The 23,950-nt window shown below is 36.5% G+C and overlaps 2 protein-coding genes across 6 annotated transcripts; one reads left to right on the top strand and one right to left on the bottom strand.

The window, feature by feature from the left end:
* Nucleotides 1-366: 366 nt before the first annotated feature.
* On the bottom strand, nt 367-14,670 carry CMC2 (C-X9-C motif containing 2). 4 transcript variants are annotated; one of them, XM_074881292.1, is made up of 4 exons: nt 14,533-14,670; nt 7,095-7,231; nt 2,804-2,875; nt 367-640 (listed from the first exon to the last, which is right to left on the bottom strand). In XM_074881292.1, the coding sequence occupies exons 2-4, from the start codon at nt 7,173-7,175 to the stop codon at nt 566-568; spliced, it is 228 nt and encodes a 75-aa protein (XP_074737393.1). In that variant the 5' UTR covers nt 7,176-7,231; nt 14,533-14,670; the 3' UTR covers nt 367-565. The 4 variants fall into 4 exon arrangements, with proteins under 4 accessions (XP_074737393.1, XP_074737395.1, XP_074737394.1 ...); XM_074881294.1 differs by having other exon boundaries at nt 14,242-14,667; XM_074881293.1 differs by having other exon boundaries at nt 14,156-14,667.
* Nucleotides 14,259-23,908, top strand: CENPN (centromere protein N). Of its 2 annotated transcripts, none has more exons than XM_074881288.1 (11): nt 14,259-14,324; nt 15,293-15,474; nt 16,610-16,655; nt 17,380-17,436; nt 17,782-17,858; nt 19,375-19,551; nt 20,279-20,380; nt 20,950-21,007; nt 21,441-21,550; nt 22,167-22,290; nt 22,587-23,908. In XM_074881288.1, the coding sequence occupies exons 2-11, from the start codon at nt 15,304-15,306 to the stop codon at nt 22,700-22,702; spliced, it is 1,038 nt and encodes a 345-aa protein (XP_074737389.1). In that variant the 5' UTR covers nt 14,259-14,324; nt 15,293-15,303; the 3' UTR covers nt 22,703-23,908. The 2 variants fall into 2 exon arrangements, with proteins under 2 accessions (XP_074737389.1, XP_074737388.1); XM_074881287.1 differs by lacking the exon at nt 14,259-14,324 and adding an exon at nt 14,794-14,863.
* The last annotated feature ends 42 nt before the right edge of the window (nt 23,909-23,950 follow it).

A 23,950-nucleotide genomic window follows, 5' to 3' on the forward strand; every position in this document is an offset into this window, starting at 1 on the left:
TTCATCATTTTACCTCCAATAAAAATACTAGAACTCCAGTTATTACTTGATAGGCAATTTCCAATTTCAAGCCACACCTGTTTAAAATTTATTTTTGCTAATTCACTTAAGCAGTGTTATCACAACACTACGAAGAGCAATGGAAAAAGTCATTCAGTGTTTTGCAGAGAAAAAAAAGCAAAAAGATATGAAAGAGAAACTGCTAAACACAAAGAAAGAAATACAGCTCAACACAAGGTAGGGAATATAGCAGCCATAACTACACAAAACTCCACACACACTCATTCCTCATTACTTAATCATAACAAAGCTATGCCAGAACAAAGACTTGCCACAATAGTTTTCTTTTAAAGGTCAAAAACTAAGTTAAGTTGTGAGTGATCATTTATTATATTTATTTTTTCCCCCATTGTTTGCCTTGTTAGGAATGAGTATGTATTAAGTGCATTTATTTTTTCACCATTTCACAAACCACAGGCTGAACAGTGGTGATGGGAAGGAAGTGTTCTGTCAACTTTCAGCTGAGTGTCCCTATTGAGATGCAGCTGTCCAACTACAGTACAGCTCACTTCTCTGAGTTTTTGTGAGCATTAATTAGCTTCTGTCGCATCGCCTGGTTCCTGGCCCTGTTTTCTTCATACTGGAAGACAGATAAGGAAATTAATAGATCAGCTATTATCATTAAACAGATAAATCAAATTTAAAAGTGTGGAGAGCATTTATTACTCAGGAACAGAAACAATATCTTTGACTGATGCATTAGAAATGCAGTTCTTGTTAATATCTATGTATCAGTTCATTTTTACTTTGAAATTAACATTTATTTGATTAAAATACATGTTTCGAAGTTTGAGGTTATTAAGCTAAAGAGCATTAGAACATTCTAATAAAGAAGATTCAGTTAATCTTATGGAGGAACTTAATTATACAGCCATCGGATATATGACAGCCACACTTCACATATGAACTAGGAAAAAAGTTGCACTGGTGCTATTCTAGAGCACAGGTCAGGCTCTTTTCCTTTTAAAAGATACTGATTAATATAAGTGTGTCTGCCTTCCAAAACATGAATTTGTCATCACAGACTTGGTCTATTTTTGATCCTGGTCATTAATTATGTGCACAGATAAAGTAGTACACCAGGATGAAAGGAACAAAGGCAAATTTGGGTTGAATGAGGTTAAGGTGTTTTGGGTGGTTTTATGGTTTAAAAAAGAAACCCAACAGAGACAGGACTCCAGTGTAAAATGGATCCAAGAAAGCTTTCACAGTTTAGATGCACACATAAGACGACCATGCTTTCAAGCATGCCCCTGCACTAGCAAAAGCCTGAAGAGGCTAACTTTCTTTCATTGCAGCCAAAAAGGAAACCTTTTCATGGCTAAAAAAAATGAAAAATTAAAAATCAATGCATGATTTGACATGTATTTCGTGAGAAGCAAATTATTCTTGGCCTTAAGTTAGAGTGTGTATTTGTTCAATTTTTTAATAATTGATATCAAGAATAAAACCCAAGTAACCCACAAATACTCAGTTCTCTATATAATGTAATAAACTACTAAGGAGATTGATTTTGGAAAGGATTTGCAGTTTTTCACTCATTATACTGATTGGTTTATAACTGAAATAATGGCCCAAAACATTACTTAACATTTACAGAATGCTTAACTTTTTCCCATGCCAATATTTAATTTTTCAATAACCCATCCAGGTTTTTATGTAGAATGAGAACAATGGATGTTTAAAAGCTACATCAGTACCTATGCTATACTTGTGAACAGCCTTTCAGGGACTTCCTAGTAATGGCATATCAATGTAGCCATATTTTAAGAAGGCAGACAAATATAGCCATCAAGAACTCCTTTTAATGTAAAGGCTTCAACTTCAATGGAACAAAGAAAAATAAGATTACATGGAAAGTAACTTTACTTCATTATTTTCCTGACCTGTGCTACAGTTTTTCAGGAAGAGAAAAAAAAGTATTTGACACAAGCAGATGAAATTAATTACCACAGACTGACAGAGGGAAGAGAGAGGGCCCAAACTCTTCTGGCTATCCTGCACCCGAAGTTTCCCTTTTTAGGGATTTATTATATGATATATATTATATATAATAAAGGATTGTGAAATTTATGTCAAAATTAGTAAGTACAATCTCAAGTTAAAAGGTGTGTGAAAAGTTCATTTATGTGTTCTGTCATGTAGGCATGACAACCACAAATATAAAGATCACTGATACTCTTCTGAAAATGTGCCCATTAGCTAGTAAATCTACTTAAACTCCTAGAGTCTTCCATTCCTTCCTATCTGCAGATGTAGTACAGCAATGAGTAGGTCCTAAGCAGCAATATTTTCATTCAGTAGGGCCTAACTCAGCAACTCTTCAAGTAGTTTCAGTCAGTATAACTGACCTCAGTATAAGTGTTACTCATGCAGAAGTGACCATTACTGCTTTATATTCAATTCTGTGTGAATACCACTACAACAACAACAACAACAAAATCAAGAAGAAACAGAAGCAATCTGTGGTCAGTTCCTATTTGTAATATTTGTTTGGTTAAAATGTGTGTTTGCCTATTTTTGGATATCCAAAAAGAGACCATGCCATTTGTTAAAGCCAGATTTTACCTGACAAATTTATCAAAAAAAGTTTAAACGTGGTCTCAAATGCCCACTCCAGAACGTGCTTACATTTCAAGGCCTGTTTATTGATTTGTACTACTTAGTAAAAAGCAACTCTATTTCTATCCCATGGACTTCTTTTTTTGTTAAGCATTTCACTCATAGTAAATTTGTTCCTTACCTCTTTCTTTAAACACTTCCGCATCTCACGGTCAATATCATTGCAACGGCCAAAAAATTTCAAAATGTTGTGCTATCAGTTAGGGAGAGAAAAGAAAATGTTCAATTCAAAAGTTTATTCCTCTGAAGCTCTACATTTCTTAGAAGTCACTTGGCTTCTGCAACATATCCTGGTCTTCTTTCCCTTTTCTCTTTTTGTGAAAAATTATGCTTTGTAACTTTTTTACTGAGTAGCTAGAAGTTAGAGCTACTCCTGAACCTCATTTGAACCACCACCCACCTTGCTGAAAGTTGAAGGTACTCATCATGTTGTATAACCAGACTAAAATAGGATACCTAAGCTGAAGCTATGAAGTCTAAATGTAGAACATACATTTTATTGATCTAGGAATCAGTCTTACAACTTTCAGTCACACTAGCTTGAATAACATACAAAAAATAAATATTCTGAACTCCAGTTTGTGATATAGAAAGACTTAGGGAGATCTACAGGCACCCTGGAGGCAATATTCTTTATGCATTAGTTTTCACTATTTCTTCATGGCCTAGAGAGGCAAAGGACTTGATGTTCCATCATCCCAACCACATGAAGAATGTGTTGTTGGTCCAGAAGATGGGGGCACCAGGTTTAAATGACTGAAGTGTTAGAAACAGTATAAAAAACTTGGTATTAAGTTTCTCCAAATCTTGAGGTTAATAAATAAGATGCATTTACCATCTTTATAACACAGGCCAACTGTGGGCCTTATGCATACTTAGTTTCTGAAAAACTGTAGGCATTGTCCTCGTGAGGGCATTCCCCAGCTAACCTGATGAGATTCACTGTAAAAATCTGTCCTCTTAGCCAGGATTTCCTAAAGCGATTTCATATTATCAGCCAATCAATCACTATCAGAATACGTAATTCTACAAGGACTACTTTTTCAGAGCGATGCTTGATACCATGCCACAGAATCTGGTAGCAGAGCACCCAAGCAATTCAGAAGACCTGGAGGAGTGGAGGTTTTAGCAGCTATACAATCAATAGAGACCATTTGACCAATCTTTTAGAGAACTAATGAATTTTATCAAAAAAGACCATGAAGAACAAGACATAAGAATGAAGTCACTTCCACGTTTCAGAGGGAAACCCATGTGCATTTCTGTAGTTGATGAGCAGCTAGATGGATTTATACAAGTAATACAGGAACACTTGTAAGAATTCAAACAGTGGACAAGATTTTAACCAACAGAACATGATTGAAAGTAGAAGTGGGTTTATAGAGATTATGACAAACTGTAGCAGTGCTATAATTAGCTTGTTTATACCTCTCTGCTTTATAAAGGGCATCAGATGACACTCTGAAGCAGTTGCATGTGATAAATGGACACTTTACTGCGAGCTGATCTTGATTTTACAACATTTTCATTTTAGCTAATACAGATTTCTTTTTGTATTCTATTCCCATATCTGCATGTTAAATTTCAAGGTGAGCACTCACGTTTCAAGCTAACTCCACTCTTACTAGCACATACAGTGAGTTTCACCTACGTTTATTTAGTTAGATTCCTAAGCTGTCAACTTTTTGGCTCAGATTATGAAGAAAAAAGAATCCATTTCTCAAAAATAGTTATTATGTCTATTGCAGTGATACGAATGCAAGACAATATGCATTTCTTTCAGCTGGCACCTGTAAAAATAAGTCTCTTTAAAGCACACACTTGGCACCAGACTGGAGTTGTTAAAAAAAAATATCAAAATAATGACATCAAATAGGAATCCCATTAACCTCTCCTCAGTAGATGCAAAACTTGATATAATGGGCAGGTCCTAGATTAGGAATAAAGTAAATCAAACTGACTTTTATGAAAATGCACACACAGGACACCCAATTAAAAAATAATGCTTTTCATCCCTCAGGACTATTAATTTGAATTGTAGATGAAGGTTCTTAGGACATATTGGCATTATAACAAAACAGCAGTTAGTCACTGATAAATGATTAAGATCACTGACTTTTCAGATTTCAGTGACTTCAATCTTAAAAGAATATTTCAGTACATTCGCCTTGAATTTTAAGCAAACAAGTATTGCTCCCTTAACTGAGTGTGAAAGAAGCCATCTTCACCCCTTCTGTTCTGAGACTGTTAGCGCAAATACCTTCTCATAGTTGAGCACAAGACTGACAAACATAATTCCTCTTTATGTAAAGATCAACTTCAGACAAAACCAAGAGAATATAATCCTGTGCATGACTGTATTATTGCTGTTCCTAGTTCCTTCATAAATCAAACTGGCAATAAATTCCTTTGAATCACTTGCTGCCAAGGAATTCAAGTACATCTTCTAGTTCCAGTTCCCTCTTAAACTCAAGGCAGTCTAATAAGATACATTATACAAAAAGCCCATGATACTTGTATATTAACATTCATTTTTATAAAAACAAAACAAAACACGAGTCAACAATTACTTTCAAGTAGTAAATGAGTATTTCTGGATTCTCTAGTCAAAACGTAGAAAGCCCAACTATGTAAGTACCAAAAAGCAGGTCAAATCTGGGTATTTTCTTTCCTGATTGGATCTGTTTTCACAATTATGAAAAATTAATGACAACATTTTAATTTTGTATTGCCTATAGAAGTTTTATTCTCCTCTTAACTGAGCGTCATTTTATTTAGCAATCCTTTTGATACTATAGTAGTTAATGTACAAGGATAAGTCTTCTTACTTAATTCTAGGTAATGAACACTTTTAGCTACATTACAACATTAAAGTTGTTACCAAAAAAAAGTTAACTAAAAAAAGAAAAAAAGAAAGTCTCTGCAATCTCTCAAATTACCTAAAGCATTTTCAGGCAAATTAAAGTTTTAGAACTCAGAAGAAAAACATAATTCTTACACTTAAGATAACTTTTAGTTTTAAAGCTTGGGGATGTTCTGTACAAGAAATTTGTATCTTACGTTTAAAAAAAATGTACACAGTGCATAGGAACAGACAGGTGATGGTACAGGAAGTACTACCTTTGAGATGGCAGAACAGATTCCATGCTTACGTTTCAAGATACTGCACTATGAGTGCCACCAAAAAATGATTAAATATTGCTAACAAACCCAGCACAGTATACTCATTGCAAGTGAACTTTAGTATTAGAACTCTGCTGCCTTCATTGTTGTAATTTAGAAGTCATAAGAAAGTGTGGTACTGCAAATGTTTTTATATGTTAGCATAGCTACTTTAAAATCTGCAAAAATCTTATCCCTCTTTCATGCAAAACATCTCTCACATTTTGTGTATTATCAGCCTTGTTCTTTCTGTAATGACTTTTGCAAAGAAAAATTTAGAATTCTGCTCAGAACAGTAAAGCTAACATATGCATTGTCTTAGAATTTATGGATAACTGCATCACAAAAAAGTATAAACATCACATCTGAACATGGAGGTGAAAATATTGTAGATTCCATGTAAGGGTGTAAACCATTGTTTTTCACACTCATATTCAACATTTAAATATATTTTTGCCTCAGTGGAAGCTATGAAATTCAACTTTTTATGCACTAATACAGAAATATATCTGTATAGAACATCTATTTAGAGTATACGAGAGAACTGGGAAAATCATTAACAATATTGCAACAATGCTGCAGCTAGCTTTCATTGCAGTGGCTGACTCTTCTACATCTACAGGTTTGCTACAGAGCAAATTAAAAAAAAAAAAAAGGCTTTTAAATGAGCAAGATGAAGATTCTATCTTCTTGAAGCAATGAAGAGCCTTGAGAAGCCTGAAGATGATCTGGCATTTACATCCTTGGGTAGGTGCCTATTAAGAAGATGGAAATCAAACAGTAATTTGTGTTTAGCTCTCCAAGCACTGAATGCAAGGCATGCTGTGTGTCCGGATCCTTGTCAACACATCTGCTTATAAATAGCCTGAAGCATCTGCCCAGTGGACAGCTGGAAGATGGAAATCCTGTGAGCGTACAAAAAGAGAGCATTTGAAGTTTCTTTTATTATTGTTTTTTGAGGGGCACACAGTACTAGAAGGTGTAGAAGTTCTTTCAGTTCTTAAAATAGGTCCATACTTGTCAAGCTGTAGCACAGTAAATTTTAAGACATGTTTTATTTCCTAAAGAAATCAGTGGCAAGATTTACACAGTCGTCAGATACCTCTTCAGTGAAAACGTACTAGCTACGTTTCATGGGTGTTCTGCCTAGAGGAGGTTTTTCTCTTTATGATCATATAATATTCTCACTAATTTATCTGACACTCATTTTCCCAACCCACCCACTCTTTTCTCTGCTCAAAACTCCTTACCTCCTTGTGACACTTCTTGAGCAGACTGATAACTAGGTTACATTCTTCAGTGTGCAGATGAGGAGACAGGTCTGGATGCATCTTTAGTTAGGGATAATTTTAGTAGTACGAGGACAAGAATCTGAGAAAACTTCCACCTGCCAACATTAAAATATGAAACTATAACTAGAAAGTTTGAGTTAACCACTTAAGATATTATCACACAGTATTACTTTAACAAAAAACATTTTAGATCAAAATGCAACTTTAACTGTGTAATATAAATTATACATATTAAGTAATTTAAACCAGCACATGTCTGTTCTTCTACAGAGCCCAAATGTTAAAAGTTATCTAGAAGTTTATATTCTTTGCTGTCATGGACATAAGCATGCATTTGGGATTTTAATTTTCAGGGACTCCCTAGTATTAATCTTTCTTGAACTGCGGATTATCTTTTCACTTTCCTACTTCAGTTTTATTCTTTCTAGCTTTAAAAAAGCTAAGTATATGTAATTTTCTTTCTATCTTCTACAAAGATGGATCAGAACAGGAAGCATAATGATATTTCATTACAGCACTCTGAGAACTGGCATCTTTTTTAGTTATCTACGTGCTTTTTGAAAAATCCTTATCCAAAGCATTGATGCTGCTTTAAGATCCAGTACTTAATCAAAACAATAATAGGTGTTCTTAATTATGCCCAATTGGAATGTCCCTTCTTGCAACTTCATATTGTTGCCTCTTGCCCTTTCACTGTGGTCCTCTGAAAAGCATCTGGATCTGTCTTCTACATAAATCCCCCACTCCTTCAGATAGTGGAAGACAGCATTTAAGTTTCCCCTCGAGTCTTCTCTTTTGAATGCCAAAGCAGCCTATCCCCTTAACCTTGCCGCATGTGCCAGCTGTTCCACCCTCCTGACCCTCTTAGTTTCCCCTTTGCTAGACTCGGGGTTTTTTTATCATCTCTGTTAGACTGTGGGACCCTAAAATGAACACGGGATTTCAGATGTGGCCTCAAGACTGCCAAGAAGAGGGGAATAATAATGACTTCCCTTGCCTTGCTAGCTACCCTTGTAACACAGCCCAGTATGCTGGTAGCCTTTGTTGCCACAAGAGTGCACTGCTAAACCACGTTTCAACTTCATGTCAACCAGGACCCCCAGGGCCTTTTCTGCAGGGTGCTGTGGGGCAGGAGCAAACTTCATTCTAGAAATAAATGTTTTAATTACCTCCCATTTAAAAATATATATATATTCCCAGAAGTAATTTTCAAGATCTTTTGTTGAAAAGGATGAAAGCATCATATGACAGCGGCCGAAACAAGATGACATCTTTGTTGTGGAAGATCATTTCACCAGGGAAGAAGAAAAGTCCAGTTCATGCCAGGACAAAGGGGCTCATCTTGACCAAATTCTATTTGTATGACCTATACTGCCACTGAGTTAAATAGATGCCTTTTTTGTTTGCTTACTTAGTATTTTGTTGTGCCCCCTCCTCCCAAAGAGATCACCTTTCTAGCTGCAATGGATCAGGCAAACACCACCATAACTTGTACTAAACAGCCATCACTGTTTTAACACTCCAGCTAAATAGACAAGTTAAGTACTAGTAGCCAGTGGTCAGATTTTACAATTGCAAAATCCCAAGATTCAGCTGCAGCACTGGCAGCTATAATCTACACTCAAGTAATCTATACTCAAGTAATATATTCGGCTTGAAGAGGTATGTATACTAGTTTACCCAATATTCCCCATCATGTGTTCAGCTTAACAAGAGTTACATTCCCACAAGGAAGCTAAATTTTAAAAATCCAAGCAGATTTAAAAGCCCGTTGAGACCCATGAGAATATGTTCCACATAGTGTTGCAAAATACACATGTAGTAGTTTCTTTCAAAAATCTTCCCCCATGCTATCTGGAAGTCTAATATTGCGCTATATATACTCACAGCACAGAAGAAGTTGGAAACTGTACAAGTTGCTTAAGCATTCTATTCAACAAATTAACAAATGAACCTTTGGAAATATGACAGCAGGAACACGACTGTAACAGCAAAGTGATTAAGAACCCTGCTGTGTTATTGCCACCGGCTTTTGATTGCATGCCACACAAAGTCAATATGTTTTAAATTTATCAGTAGATTTTTTTTTGATAGCACTAGAGTTAGCATTCCCTTGAGAGTGTGACCTGCTCAATGACTGCACATTACTTTAACATGTGTGAACCCAGCTGATTATTAAATCTCTTCATCATTCAGCCTCCAACTGCTCTTCCTAAAACTGTCATCTGAGCTGGTTGTCTCAGAAGACCAAGACAAGTGCCCTAGTGAAATACGTAGCACGCACATCAGCACAGGCCAGAAAGTCAAAGGGAGCATTTCCAGGAAAGATTCATTATTTCTAATCTAAGATTAGTAATCATTGCTATTGTTTACAAAATTATTCTTGGATAAAGTGGATGAAAGCTATCAATGCCACAAACAGATAAGTGACAGCGTGTTTCATCAATAAAAGCCTTCTAACAACTCAAATACATTTTCCAATGGCACCTCTTGCAGGACAGATGCTACAAATCAGAGGTCTTAACTGTCACATCAGTTCATAGATCAGTACTCCTGAAATTAATTTTCAAATAACATTTAATATTAAAATCTTTCAAGTTCAATTACCAGATATGGTACTCAGTTCATGTAGGCTACAATGGATTAAAGTAACAGAACATCTTACAGTGGTCATGGAAGGCTTAACTGGAGCCTTTAAGAATGTTTGAAGTTCATGAATGAACAGTGTTATCAGTGCTCGATATTGTAATTAGGTTTAGGAGTGTCAGATTAGACAGAGATCTATAAATGATCACAGAAGGCTAAAATATTTTTGCTGGAGGGGAATGACTGACAGACAAAAGAGTTTCAAGAGTAACAAAAACAAGTATAAAAAAGGACAGGATGAGCTATTGATTTTCTTATATTAGAACATTATTACAAAGAGACTAAAATAAGGATTGCAAGTTGCCATTTTACCAGAATATAAGTCCACATGGACAGAATTTTATATAGGTGGTGGCTCGTAAGTAATCTAAGTATGTAAAAATACTGGGGGAGGAAAAAAAAAAAGGCACAGAAAAAATCTGGTAATGAGCAATACAAATTGCTCTGAGAAAACTACTAACAGAAATGCTAGATAAATAACGTCAAGGTAAACATGCAGTTGCTGCAGAAGAAATACTAGCAGTAAAGCAGAAGAACAATATTAAGGAATTGCCTTAGAAGAAAAATGGACTACAAAATGCTAAGCAAACATTCATAACTGAAGCGAGTATTTGGAGAGAAGTATTTAGATGAACTCTTTCCATAAAGGCACTGACATATTTCACTGGGTTGCACAAAAACGGTCTGTTCTTCAACATGTTTTAGACGAGATTTCGAATTCAGCGCAGTTTTTCCTTCCTTGTTAAAAATTACACTACATATGTATCTAAATTATTTAATTGAAATGCCTTTATTTCTATAAACTATTAGCCTCTGAAAGTAGAAGACATGGATGAAGATGATTGACCTTTCAGCTTCTTTAACCACTTTCTAAATCTACACTATCCTTCAGAAAAAAAGCATTAAGAAATTGTCTCATTACAGTATAATATTCTGTGTAGTTTATCTTGAAGTGGGGAAAATAGGGGATATTCTAGCTTTGTTTCCAACATAAATCAGATTTTTTTAAAAAAAATCTAAAGCCTAAACTTAGAAATTCTCTGACAATGGTACTGAATTTCCAATGCTAATATCACAGAATCATCTAGGTTGGAAAAGACCTTGAAGATCATCCAGTCCAACCATTGACCTAAAACTGACAGTTCCCAACTACACCAGATCCCTCAGCGCTAAGTCGACCCTACTCTTGAACACCTCCAGGGATGGGGACTCTACCACCTCCCTGGGAAGCCCATTCCAACACTTAACAACCCGTTCTGTAAAGAAATGCTTCCTAATATCCAGCCTAAACCTTCCCTGGTGCAACTTGTGGCCATTGCCTCTTGTCCTATCGCTTATTACTTGGTTGAAGAGACTCATCCCCAGCTCTCTGCAACCTCCTTTCAGGGAGTTGTAGAGGGCCATGAGGTCTCCCCTCAGCCTCCTCTTCTTCAGACTAAACACCCCCAGTTCCCTCAGCCGCTCCCCATCAGACCTGTGCTCCAGACCCTTCACCAGCTTCGTTGCCCTTCTCTGGACACGCTCCAGTAATTCAATGTCCTTTTTGTAGTGAGGGGCTCAAAACTGAACACAGTAATTGAGGTGCGGCCTCACCAGTGCCGAATACAGGGGTAAGATCACTTCCCTGTCCCTGCTGGCCACGCTATTTCTGATATTGTATAAGCAATTCTGGACACTAAGCATATCAAATTGCTAAAGACTTCCTAACAGGAATCAACATATAAATTATCAAGAAGTGATACCCATCCCTAATCTAAAAGCTGACCTATACACATGTTCAATACATTAAATATTTAATATGAATGTGCAAAAGGAACCTACACATATCATGGAATTCATAATAAAACTGCAGATACCTAGCAAGTAGGCAGAAACCAAAAGGCTGTCCCAAAAGAGAAGGCAAGAACACTGTATGCATTTCATTCCCACTCCTGTTAGACACGAAAATCTAGGATACAGTGCTTGTTTCTCCACATGCTAGTTTGTCCCGCTCCTTTCCCAAATGAAGCATGAGATCAGCATGTCAGGAATTCAGGGAAGTTCCTTCCTTCTTTTCTCAGAATCTCCCAAAAATATGAACTAACCAGTTCCCTGATGCAGAAGGAAAACTAAAGTAGGTTGTTTTTAGTCTCACTGATTAGCTGAATGCTTAATATTTACATGTTTGGGGGACAACAACAACAAAAAGGTTTAAATCTAGATAATTGCTTTCCTAAGATGTTTTTTCTATATTTCATTAAAACATGCGAGAAGACTAATTTTTAAACCAAGTGTTGCTAATTTCTCCATTTAAAAAGTTGCACACAGAAGTAATCTTTTTTTCAAGTTTCTAAGGTCAATAGTAAAAAAAAAAAAAAAAAAAAAACAAACAAAAAACCCAAAAAACTTGAATTCAAGTATTTCCCAGAAAAATTATTTTTACAGCAAAATGCAAATTCTCGTTTACCAACCCTGAATTGCATCTGAGCATCTACGTTGCTAATCATTAAACTACTTAACAGAAACACCGAGCTTTCTACAGGACTACAGACACACACGCTCGCTACAAACACTCCGATAACACCCACGAGGCGGCAGCATGACCATGCGAACGAGAGCATGTACTAACAGAGGGAAGGGCGAACAGATCCGCAGATTCCTATAAAGCCACTGTATCACTCACCATGCGTAACATTTACTTTTGCACTTCATTTCACCGTCTAATCTGAGTAAGTGCAGACATCTTGGGCTTAAATTACACAGTACTGTTCTGTTTGGCTTCGGAGAAAAATACTTACAAACCAGCCAGCTCTTTGCTTTCTTTAACACCAAATCATGGATGTTTTCTGTAGGATTATATAAAGTTTTAGCGCAAAAAAGGATTCAGCTCCACACCTAACTGGCTGGTGTTACCTGCAGATGTCATTCGTGTCACTTCAGCAGAACTTCTACGTTACTAATATTATCTTTCATACACAGCTTATAAAGATTTTTGATGATAACAGCTTACAATACTCAGATCAGTCATTCAGTGAAATGAGAAATCACAGCTGATGGACACCATTCAAAACCTAGGGAATCCTGAACTAAGGAGTCTGTTTCTAGCTTTCAGTAAGATGGTTAACATCTTCCAGATCAGGGTATTAAAGTATCATTCTGTGCTGCTATCCTTAAGGTTGTGATTAGGCACAGTGAGAACAACCGCTAAAATTTAGCTGGACACCTTCACTTCAATAAACCAAGATCAGCTAAATCTTATAAAAATTAGTCACATCTTGAATTTCAGTCTTCAAAACTATGCACTAGCTTTCCAGTATTACATATGAGAATGGGGAGGGGGAGAGATAATTTAGCTACATATCTATGAAGACATGCAAAGAGTAAGGAAACGCAGCAGGCAGAGGGGGGGTGGGTGGAGATTATGTATGCTTTTAAAATGTTTTTATATTAAGTAGATTGTATTTACTTTCCATGAACCAAAATAATAATTAAAAAAAAAAACTTTGATAAGTAAGATTCATACTGATTTTAGTTGTCTATTTACATGAACACTTTCTGCCAACAACGCAACACCTCTCACGTCAGCAGAATGAGCACTCATCCACTACTTTCAGGAGTAAGTATCTGATAAAACTACATCATACCTCGTTTCATACTTAGTAAAGCAAGTTAAGAAGGTGTTAGTCCTAATAAATAAAGCAAGTTGAATATTAAGTGATTTCTACAGTTTTATTTCTGGCTAAAATAATTGATCAAGTAAAGCACAATAAGGCATTTTCACCTCCTGGCAATTATTTAAGGTTGTATTCATACAACCGACATCAGCATATTACAGGACAATTAGCAGAATATTTTTATTGCAATATGCAGCAAGTCACACTGCACAATACAGCATTATATCACAAAAGATTACTGAAGCAATCTCTTCCTCTTCCTGCTACATCTATGAAGACAAGAATGTACAGTCAAGGATGACAACACCCAGCCGGTATAAAAGCAAAGTATGCTGAAAATGAGGTGCTGTCACCAAATTCCTGTTTTGCAAGCTGCTCATGTACTTCAGCTGCATCCACCAGACCAGACTTCACTTCATTACTATTGCATTCATTTCCCGATCTAGCAGATAAGAACACTATAAATTCAGTACCGCTAGCAGAATTTTCTTGCCAACTGTAGATCCACTTTCCCCTTCTGAGAGAAAGGGATTAAGAGGATCATACTCCCCGACGGAAAAGACAGGGTCTCACCCCTTGAGCAGCAAGACCCGCTCAAGAAAGGCACATAGCACTGGGCAGAAAGTAAATACTGTTAGTGTAACACAGCTTTGCTGTCAGGTGACAGGGGTAGCTACACTGTTATCAACAGTTATGGCACAAGAGGCCCACTGAACTAACTTGTTTTCAGTCTGTAGTTTCTCAGTGCTCCCAGGAATCTGTAAAATAGTGACGGGATACAGAGACACAGGGAAGAGCAAGCTTACGACAGCCGCAACGGAGAGCCCCGTGCTCCCCCTCCGAACAGCCCTTCTGAAAGCCCTCCTTGAGCCCCGAAGGAGGACGCGAGGTGAGCGGCGGGTCTCAGAAGCCGGCCCTGAGCTCAGGCACGGCACAGCACGGCACGGCTCCCCCAAGGCCAGGCGGCGGGGAGGAAGGAGGCGCCGGGAGCGGGGCCCTTCCCGACGTGCCCCTCTTTTCCTTTAGAGCTAGAAAGGCACAACGCCGCCCACTCGGGTCCGGCCGAAGCCTTCCCTCTCCGCCATTCTCGCACTTACTCCAGTCCCCAGAGGACGAGCCCGGGCAGGCGAGACAGGCACCGAGCAACACACTCGCCAAACAGCGCCAAGAGGAGGCGCGGGAGACCCGGGCAGGCCCCACCGGAAGCTGCCTCAGCGCCCCCGGCAGCCGCGGGAAGAGCCCTCACGGCACCGGCGCCAGCGCGCGGCGAGGCGGGAGGCGGGGCGCCTTGTGATTGGGCAGCTCGGGCACCGTGCGGGGCCTGATTGGGCGCTTCGAAAGGCGGGCGGGACTTGGCGGTTGGCGGGGCGTGCGGGCGGCTCCAGAGACGGTAATTGCCACCGCCGCCGCCGTGACGGTGTGTGGATGGTAGGTAGGGTCGCGGTGCCCCATTCCTCTCGGCTACGCGGTTCTCTTTGCGTCCGTGTCCGCTGTCTGGGGCCCTCTGGACTCCCATCGGACCGGACAGGCGGTAACAGCCCTGAGTGAGGGCCAGTGCCCCTCCCTTTCCAGAAGGTCGCACCAGACCTCCGTCAGTGAGGAAAAATTGTTGTAGAAAGCGTTTTAACTCGATCTCCGTCAGTGAGGAAACATTGTTGCAGAAAGTGTTTTAACTCGCTGTCTTTGATATCCGCCGAAATCTGTGGCAGTGCCACGCTAGGGCTGATGCCAGTGTTCTGCTAGTGCCTAGGTGTAGCTTTCTGTACCTTACTAAGGGAGCAAACCTCCTGAGCCTGCCGGTGCAGGCTTAATTTATGTATGTGCTGTCTTAATTTATTAAACGTTTTAACTTTTCAGGTGGCTTCATCATGGATGAAATTGTTGCTGAGTATATCCGAAGAACTGTACTAAAAATCCCACGAGATGAAATCAAGACAGTGCTACAGAAATGGGGCTTTCTCTCTGAGGCGCAACTGCAAACCATAAACTTCTGTCAGATAAAGGAGAGTATTTCTCAAGACGTTGTTCAACTCTGTGAGGTAATCCTTTCCTTCAGGAATTGCCTGTCAGTGACATACAGGATGCATGCTGAAGCACTGTCAAAAAACATTCTTACAAAGAAATGAATCTTCTTTGGCTCTAACACAGCATCAAATGGCAGTTTGTGGTCTGGAAAATGTAAAGCTGAGCTAGTAATACCATCAATTTTGTCTGATTGGCAGGAGTGCAGGATTGACTCTTGCTGAGTATGAAAATACATGTTTTGAGCTCTGAGTTGCATAAGGTAGATAAAAGCTCAGTGTGTTAAACCTTTAAAAAATGGGTGTATTTCTAAGTTGTAAATTAAAGGCATTGATTGGGATGTCTACTTGTTACATAGTGATGATTTAAATCTAATTTGTATGGGTCATGATAGCACTAGTTTATATCTTTTAGACTTTTCAGATTTCTTGGAAAAATTTAATTGGCCAGAACTACTTCTGTTCTGTGTAGTGTAAGCAAAGAAAATTTTTCTGATGTCCTTACATACTCTGATTTTGGTGTACTAGGAATCTTTATATGTACTAGGAGTCTTAATATATAGTATCGTCCAGATAGATACAGTTATTGCTGGTATCTCTTACATTCTATAGATTTTTGTATAATTTCTTTTTAATTTCACACTTGAAGATTAATTACATGGGGTGTAGACCAAATTGCAGGCAATAACTGTTAAATTATTCTTGTAAGATAATGAATGTCATACTTTAAAATAGCATTTGTTTCTGAAACATCCTTCTCTGTAACAAGTAGTGTCATAAGGTTTCTTAAAAATCTTTTCATTCTGTAAAGGTTAAATAAGGAGGAACCAAGCATCTTAAAATTCCTGACAGTGAAATACTAGTCATTGTTGCATAATGTCATGAATACCCATGAATTTTACTTTCTAATTGCTTGTACATCATACTATAAGGACAACATTCTTCTTGCTGCCTCTGCAGGAACACTTAAACCTTGCTGAAATAGCTTTCGTTACTGATTTCTCAAAACCAGGTATGGTGTATTTGAGCAGAGTACACGCTGTGGACTTCAGCACAATGTAATTTAAACTGCCAGTACTGATGTGTTTCACTTACTATGTGGTAGAGCATTCTGGACCTGCAGTTCACCATGCACTGTTACTCTTCTTTCCAGGAAAATTCTGCAGGCATAAAGCAAGCAGCTGTCCTAGACATAATTTGTAAGTAAAATAATTAATAAAAATAACATCTTTGTATTTTTTCTGAGTAACTTGGTAATGCCCTTAATTACATAGTAATTGCCTTAGTGTGGTACAGATGCAATTGGGGTAAACAGATTACATTTCAGATGGTGAATCTTACTGGATCCAACCTTTTCTTTAAAAAAAAAAATCAAAAACTGAAAATCAACAAAAGCATGTTTTCCTCTTCAGAAGTCTAAATAGATGTAAACTGCAGTAAGCCACATCCAGCAATAAATGTAGAGAGATATGTTTGACTCCAGTGTGCACCAAACCCTAAAATCAGTAATATCATGTAGACAAAATTATTAGCAAATACTCCAGGTGGAACTCTAATTCCAACACTAAATCGCAACTTGATTATATAATAGTTCAAATCTCAAGGTTTCTTTTAACAGTCTACATTTCCTAGTTTGAGTTTAGACTGAGTTCCAGTCATTTTAAGTAAAATCCTTCTTTAAACATTGAATCTCAGAGATACCCTTTATTAGTTGCTTAACGGAATTTTAAAAATCTTCATATCTCTTTTAATAAAAAATATTTTGCTTTTAGGTTTACTATGAGTGGTAGTTTAAGAATGCTGAATAAATTATATTCCGTTATCAGAAGTAATCTTTTAGAAATAACCTGGTCATAAAATTAGTTGTTCCTTTAATTACCATTTGATAATATACTCTTATTGAGCAGTTCCTATTTTTCTTAGACAACCACATCTACTCAAACAAAAGAGTGTGGAGTGTTTACCAGATGAACAAAACAGGTAAAATGCCTTTCCTTGCTGTAATGTCCCAGTTCTCAGCAATTTACTGCCCTGCTACCTCATATCATACATTTTAAATACACACATAGTCTAGGGATAGCTTTAATGTTTTTAGAATACTTTTGATTAACTTCTCAAGCAATTTTTAGAAATCAGTAACTAACAATTAAATATTAAACTTTTATATAGCAATAATGAGTCTCAGATTTAATATACATCTTTTTGTATAAGGCTATGCAACTTGAGCTTTTTCCACTTAATTTTGTTTCAGCAAAACTAAAACCATCTCTGAACTACTTCTTGTAAACACAATTCTTGTGGTTTTTTTTTTTTCTTGTGTAACAGGAGAAGAAATGGATTTTTTTGACTTAACAGATTTCAAAAAAAAATTTAAAAGACGACTTCAGTCAGCCTTGACAAATGTAAGAATAAATGCATTCTAGATTTGTTACACAGCTCTGGTGTCAATAGATTGTTTTCATAACTTTAGAGAGGTGTTTTTTTTCTTACAGTCAGCATCAAAAATTAAATGGAATTGTTAATTTGGAAATGGTAGGAGCTCCATGTGAAATAGGAAAAATGTATATCTGTTCTAGCAACTTTATCATTATGCTGGAGTGAAATAAAATGTAATTTTGCCTTAAAATATGACTGACTTCAAGAAAGACAGTATGTTTTCTGTCAAATCTTTGCCCTGTTTGAGTGTACATGTTGCCTAGGTAACTTGATATTGCTTTGTCCTGCTACCTAATAACAATACAAAAACAACAAACAAATGGGATCAGAGTATAGGGGGAATTTGAAGTAGCGAGTAAGCAGGACAAGGAAGTTCAGTTGTTACGACTTAGATTAGTAGCAAAATTGTATCCATTTCCTTTTAGTTTTGGTTTTGAAATTATATTTTGTGATGGCTGTGAGAGCTTGGCCCTGGTATTTCATTACATTACAATGACTGAAAGACCACCGTCAATGGCAAGAAGCAGTTTCTAGACTGCATAAACAAGCATGGTAAGAAAAAAATGGGAGAGGAAATAACTATCATCTCACTCTTAGTAAACAATTTGCAGAAGCCTTTTCTTGCTTTAGCTCACCAGCTTCATTTAAGCAAGATAATCGAAGATGCTTCTGGCTACTTAGCTGTCACTTCTTGACTCACAAAGGATTCCCACTGACAACAGTAGAGGGCAACAAATACAAATCAGACTAACAGATAATCAGCTGCAGTTCATATAACTTATAACAGTTTAACATTATTTCCATTTCCACACAAACTTTGAGAAGTGATGTTCGTCCAGCAATTTAAACAGTTTACAACCTGGTTGGACTAAAAGCTTGACTATATGTGCCTCAGTCAAAGGGAGGGTTTGTTTTTTTAAAGGAAGTTTTACGACTTTTATGTCACCCAGGTTGAGTCAAGGAAAAAGAAGTAACCAAGGAGCAAATCTACAAAAACAGGAAAGGGAATCTTCTTCAAACTTCTGATTGTGTACTCTTGAGCAGTGACAAAGATTATATTCAGGTCTAAAATCACAAGTTGATGAAAAGTACTTTCTAAAAAATTGGACATATTGGAAATATTGCTACTAGCTCTCCATCTAAATAGACACCACTTTTTGTGTTGTTATTTTCCCAAAAGAGAGAACCAATGCTGTTTTAATACGCTATTTTTATTTTCACCCTTCAGAAGAAAATGTAAAGCAACAGGAAGAGTTTGAAAGAATGATGATTTTTTTATTTTTTCAGTTTGTGAGGTTATAGTTTTTCTGTGGAAATTTGATTTAAATACAATTCTGACTATAGTAGTGGGATTTGTTTCTTTTTCAAGCAGTGGTGCACTAAATTATGTTTGGGTCTTGTGAACACAGGGTTAATAGCTAACAAAATCTTTCTGGGTGCCTGAATGTGTTGGTATATCAAAGCTTTTCTTTTTCTGTTTAGGTCACCATCAACTTTAGAGAATATGAGGATAATGCAATCTGGATTAGAATTGCTTGGGGAACACCATATACAAAACCAAACCAGTACAAAACCAGCTATGTTGTATACCACTCACAGACTCCCTATGTCTTCATTTCTGTCTCTGTTCTTAAGAGCAACTTGCCTCTGCTATGTCAGGTACAGAATAAAACCATGTGGACCCTGACTTCACCACAGTCTTGTACAGCTATAATTGTGTTAGCTTTTAAGAGGATGGGTAAAGATTAATCACTTAATGTAATTTACTATTTTACATGGTCATTTTTTTCCTTTAACTCATGATAAAAATGGGGAAAAACAATCTTTAACCCTTGGAATGGTGAATAAATTAAGTTTATTGGTATTTTTGCTGACCTTGAATTGTTCTAATTTCTTAATCAAATGTTAGGCAATATTCAGTTAAATTGTCTCATAGAAGTTGAAGAGTATTACATCACCACAGTTAACTTCAAGAACTAGATGTATGAGCTTATCAGGGAATGCTATTAATTAGTTTAAAAAGACATTTTCTGTCAATTTGTGGTGACCAGTGTTAGTAGGCTTTATTTTTTTTAATCTATTCAACAGACTTCTGTACTAGTAATTTAATTATTTTATTAACCTGCATATTTTATTTATTTATTTTTCAGCTGATAAAGCTACAGGCTTATCTGGTTAATCTTGTGAATGCTTTTAAATATTCACCTAAGCTTAATAACAGTCTACTCAACATTTTTTTCAGACATGAGAATCCTTCTGGTTAAAAGGCAGTCATTTACCATGAAACAAAAACATCACAATGTCTAGAAATACTGTATTTTTTCCATATTATAAACACAGTGATGATTAAGACTGATGTTAAAACAATTTCAATTTTTATTTAAAGGCCCTGGTTGCTGCTTCCAATTACCATGACATCCATGAAATGGAGCTTCGAAGTCATTCTTTAAACTCCCTTAAAGATATTGTGTTTAAGAGATATAGCCAGGTGAGCCCCTTCACAAGTACATCCGAAGATAAGTCTTGCTTTTTGCTTCAGGCCAAGTTCTCACCCCCTAGCAGGGGGAAAATTCGTCTCTCCTGAGAGACCATCAAGTTTAAAGTAATATTGAACTACTGAGGTGGACAGCCTTTCATTAAGGTAACACTGCATTAGCAATATAATTACTTGGTATCCCACCTGCTCTTTATTGTTACTCCTAATGGTTAAACTCAGTCTAAAAATTGTATGAACAATTCGATCCTAGGATTTTTTTAGCATCGTTTCACTAGGCTTCCTAGAGCAATGAGTTGAAGTCTATTAGAATGGGCACTTACTCTGCTCATCCATGTAAAACTTGTAAATAGGGAAATGTCCACACATACCATAGGACAGGCATTCTTTTCTCAAAACAAAGCTGGGCTTTCTGACTTCTAGTAATTGTCAAAAATTGGAAGAATACTCACTTTCAGAATGAGAAGTAAAAAGAAATCTGGGAAGTTCTTTTCAGCTACAGCCTCTAAAAGTGGAAGTGAACTAAAACCTTTTTTTTTTTTCCCTTTTTTCTCCCTATTTAGAACTTCCAAAGTTACTATCCAAGACCTATACAAGAAAGAAATGTAGTACCAGAAAGTGGTATGTATATTTTAAATTAAATGGCAGTTTGAATGTCATTACTGCTGGCTTATGAAATGAGATTCATAACAGGAAATGTCCATCTGTTACATTTGCACTGTGTTATCCATCCCTGGGGGGGTGCCATAATGCTGGCTGTCACTAGGAGAGGTATTTTCCCATGACTGTCACTGGACACAGTTATGAAATCAAAAATACCCAGTGCTCAGTATCTCCTTTCATATTAGCTTGGGTTTTTTCTCTCAGTAAGAACTGAAAATATAAATGATGAAGACAACTAGCTTATGAAAGAAAAAGATTGTGATGAATTCTTTTAAATTATTTTCAGATTTTCACTGGAGTAATCACCTGATCAGAAAACCAGTATTGTATCAACTGACAAAGTTGTCTTTTTTTTTCCTCTCTGCTTTTCCCTACTCTTCCCCTGCATCAGATTCAAGGATAAATCAAGAAAACAGAAATGAGAAAGAAAGAATACAGAGAGTGAATTCGGAAGTTTTTGGTGATGGTCCCCAACCAAAACTCGAATTTGCACAATATAAGGTAGTTGAAGCAACAAATTTTCTTTTTTTATGGTTTTAATATAGTAGTAGCTACATTAAATTGCAAATTAAGAAAAATCTAGTATTTCTTCAAATTTTAGGGAGGACATACTTTAAAATAAATTAGTTAAAAGTATCTTTAAGAAACAGATTTGCATTGAGATTTGGTCAGACTGCTAGATCATGTTTGAACTAAGCATTTTGACTTGTTTTTGTAATAAAGGTAGACTTATACCAGTGGTGTGTTGAAGCATGAGAAGAGTTATTTGAAGTACATACAAAGCTCATGCTACATATAACACCATAATTTAACTTCTTGGATGATGCACAGATTTTATCTGGTGAACAGATATATTGGAAATTCTGAGAGATATTTAATGTTTTATAGAATTACTGAACAAGCTGCCTCTTTCAGCAGAAAACTGTTTACCACATGGTGGCACCCTCTGATTTTATTAAAATATTCCTCCAGGGGGAATCATGTAAACATTAGAAATAATAGATAAATAAGATACAGTCTTATTACATATTACCTTGTTAATGCAATGTTTAAATGAGAATGTATAAATAAAATATATTAATTTCTTATGCTCCCTGGTTAAATTTCGTATTAACAGCTTGAGACAATGTTTAAAAGTGATCCTCAAATGAATGTTTTGAATAAAAAAGAACCATTCAGATGTCTGGTCAAGTTTTCTAGTCCACATCTCTTAGAATCGCTGAAATCCTTGGCACCACTGGGTAAGTGTCCAACTCTATAAAATGGAGGAAAAATCCACAGTTAAATATTTTTGTCATCTTAAATTCTGCTTGTATCTTGCATAAGCAATAACCCTCACAGTTTGTTTAGAAATACATAGAAATTTAGTAGAATAATAATGTTACTACTATAAAAACTTACATCTAAATACATACCAGTTTGTTCTTGGAATTACTAGTTTGTACATAGATACCCAAGCTGTGTTTTTAGTTTTATAACAGTTACGAAAAGTCAATATTGGTTGAGTTAAGCTATAATTATCTGTCTCTCTCTCCAGGTATGGCTGATGCACCACTTTCGCCACTACTTACATGTATACCACATAAAGCTAGGAATTATTTTAAAATTAAAGAGAAAAAAGGTGTCTCTCCGAGAAGCTTTGTAAGCCCTTAATTTAAAACTGATTCACTGAGAAATAATGACTCATTTATTGATGGTATTAATCTAAATCATAATGAATTTCAAAACAGATTGAAAAAAGTTAACTCATTCTTTGATAATCCCTTAAAGTGATTTTTCCAGGTTATGGCTTCTTTTTCCACATTTATTTTTCCACATTTGTCTATAACAGAAGAGTTAGCCCTTTCCTTGGATAATAAAAAAAAAGTTACTTGCGAAGTTTAAACAGATACTGTGGTTTTAAATTTAAACGTGATGACTGCTCTTAACTCTATATTTCATAGTATTTGTGAAGTTAAAGCTTAGTAAAGATACAGTGAGACAGCTGTAGTTATTCAGTTCACTACCATAGCTGTAGACGGCCAAGATATTCTAGGTGGCTGCCTTGTTTCAGCTCCAGTCCAGCAGTGTAACAGAATATGTGCCCCAGTTTGAACATGTGAATAGTCTCATTCAAGTCAGTGGGATACCTGTCTGCAGGTCAGACATGTTTTTGTCTTAGTAGATGAAGATTATATTCAGAGACCATTACAGGCCATGGGGAAGAAGGGACTCTTGGAGTATAGATGTTAGAAGTTTCCATCCAGCTTTTAATGGATATTAATTCAGATCCAGAGTTTTTACTCACCAAGGGCAACAGCCAATAACAAATAAATTTAAAAAAAAGAAAAATCTGCCTATTGGTATTAATGGCTTACAAAATTTTATCTTAGAGGAATACAGTGGAACAGGCAATCATTTTCTTTTGAGGAAGTCCATGGTTTAGAATATTTCGATTAAGATTTGACCCTTCTGCGATCCTTGCACATTACCACTTTTTTGTGCTGGGGGGCATAAAGATTGCAGAATCGAGATGGCAACATTCACTAATGCAAACAACAGCTTCACACTGGAGTTCTTTAGACATGGTAAATTGTAATTGGTAATTATACAGGTATTTATATGTAACTTTTGCTGCATCGGTTTTAATTTGAGATGGATTTGATCTGAAGATTCAGTTACAGCGTACAAGTGTTTCTTTTTGAATTGCTACCTGCAAATTTTGTGCATGCAATTTGTGTATATGGAATTTCAGATTCACTTCAGGCATGTCTCTGTACAGACACAGTAACTTCATGGCACAGTCTAAATATTTTGATAGGTGATATGGGAATGTTTGTTTTTTAAACTGTAAATAAATGTGTAAATTAAGTCTTAGAAGCTTGTTTGGCCTGACTTGGAAACGTGACTTAACATATACTG

Source organism: Strix uralensis, chromosome 12 (genome assembly GCF_047716275.1).
Source record: "Strix uralensis isolate ZFMK-TIS-50842 chromosome 12, bStrUra1, whole genome shotgun sequence".
Taxonomy (NCBI): domain Eukaryota; kingdom Metazoa; phylum Chordata; class Aves; order Strigiformes; family Strigidae; genus Strix; species Strix uralensis.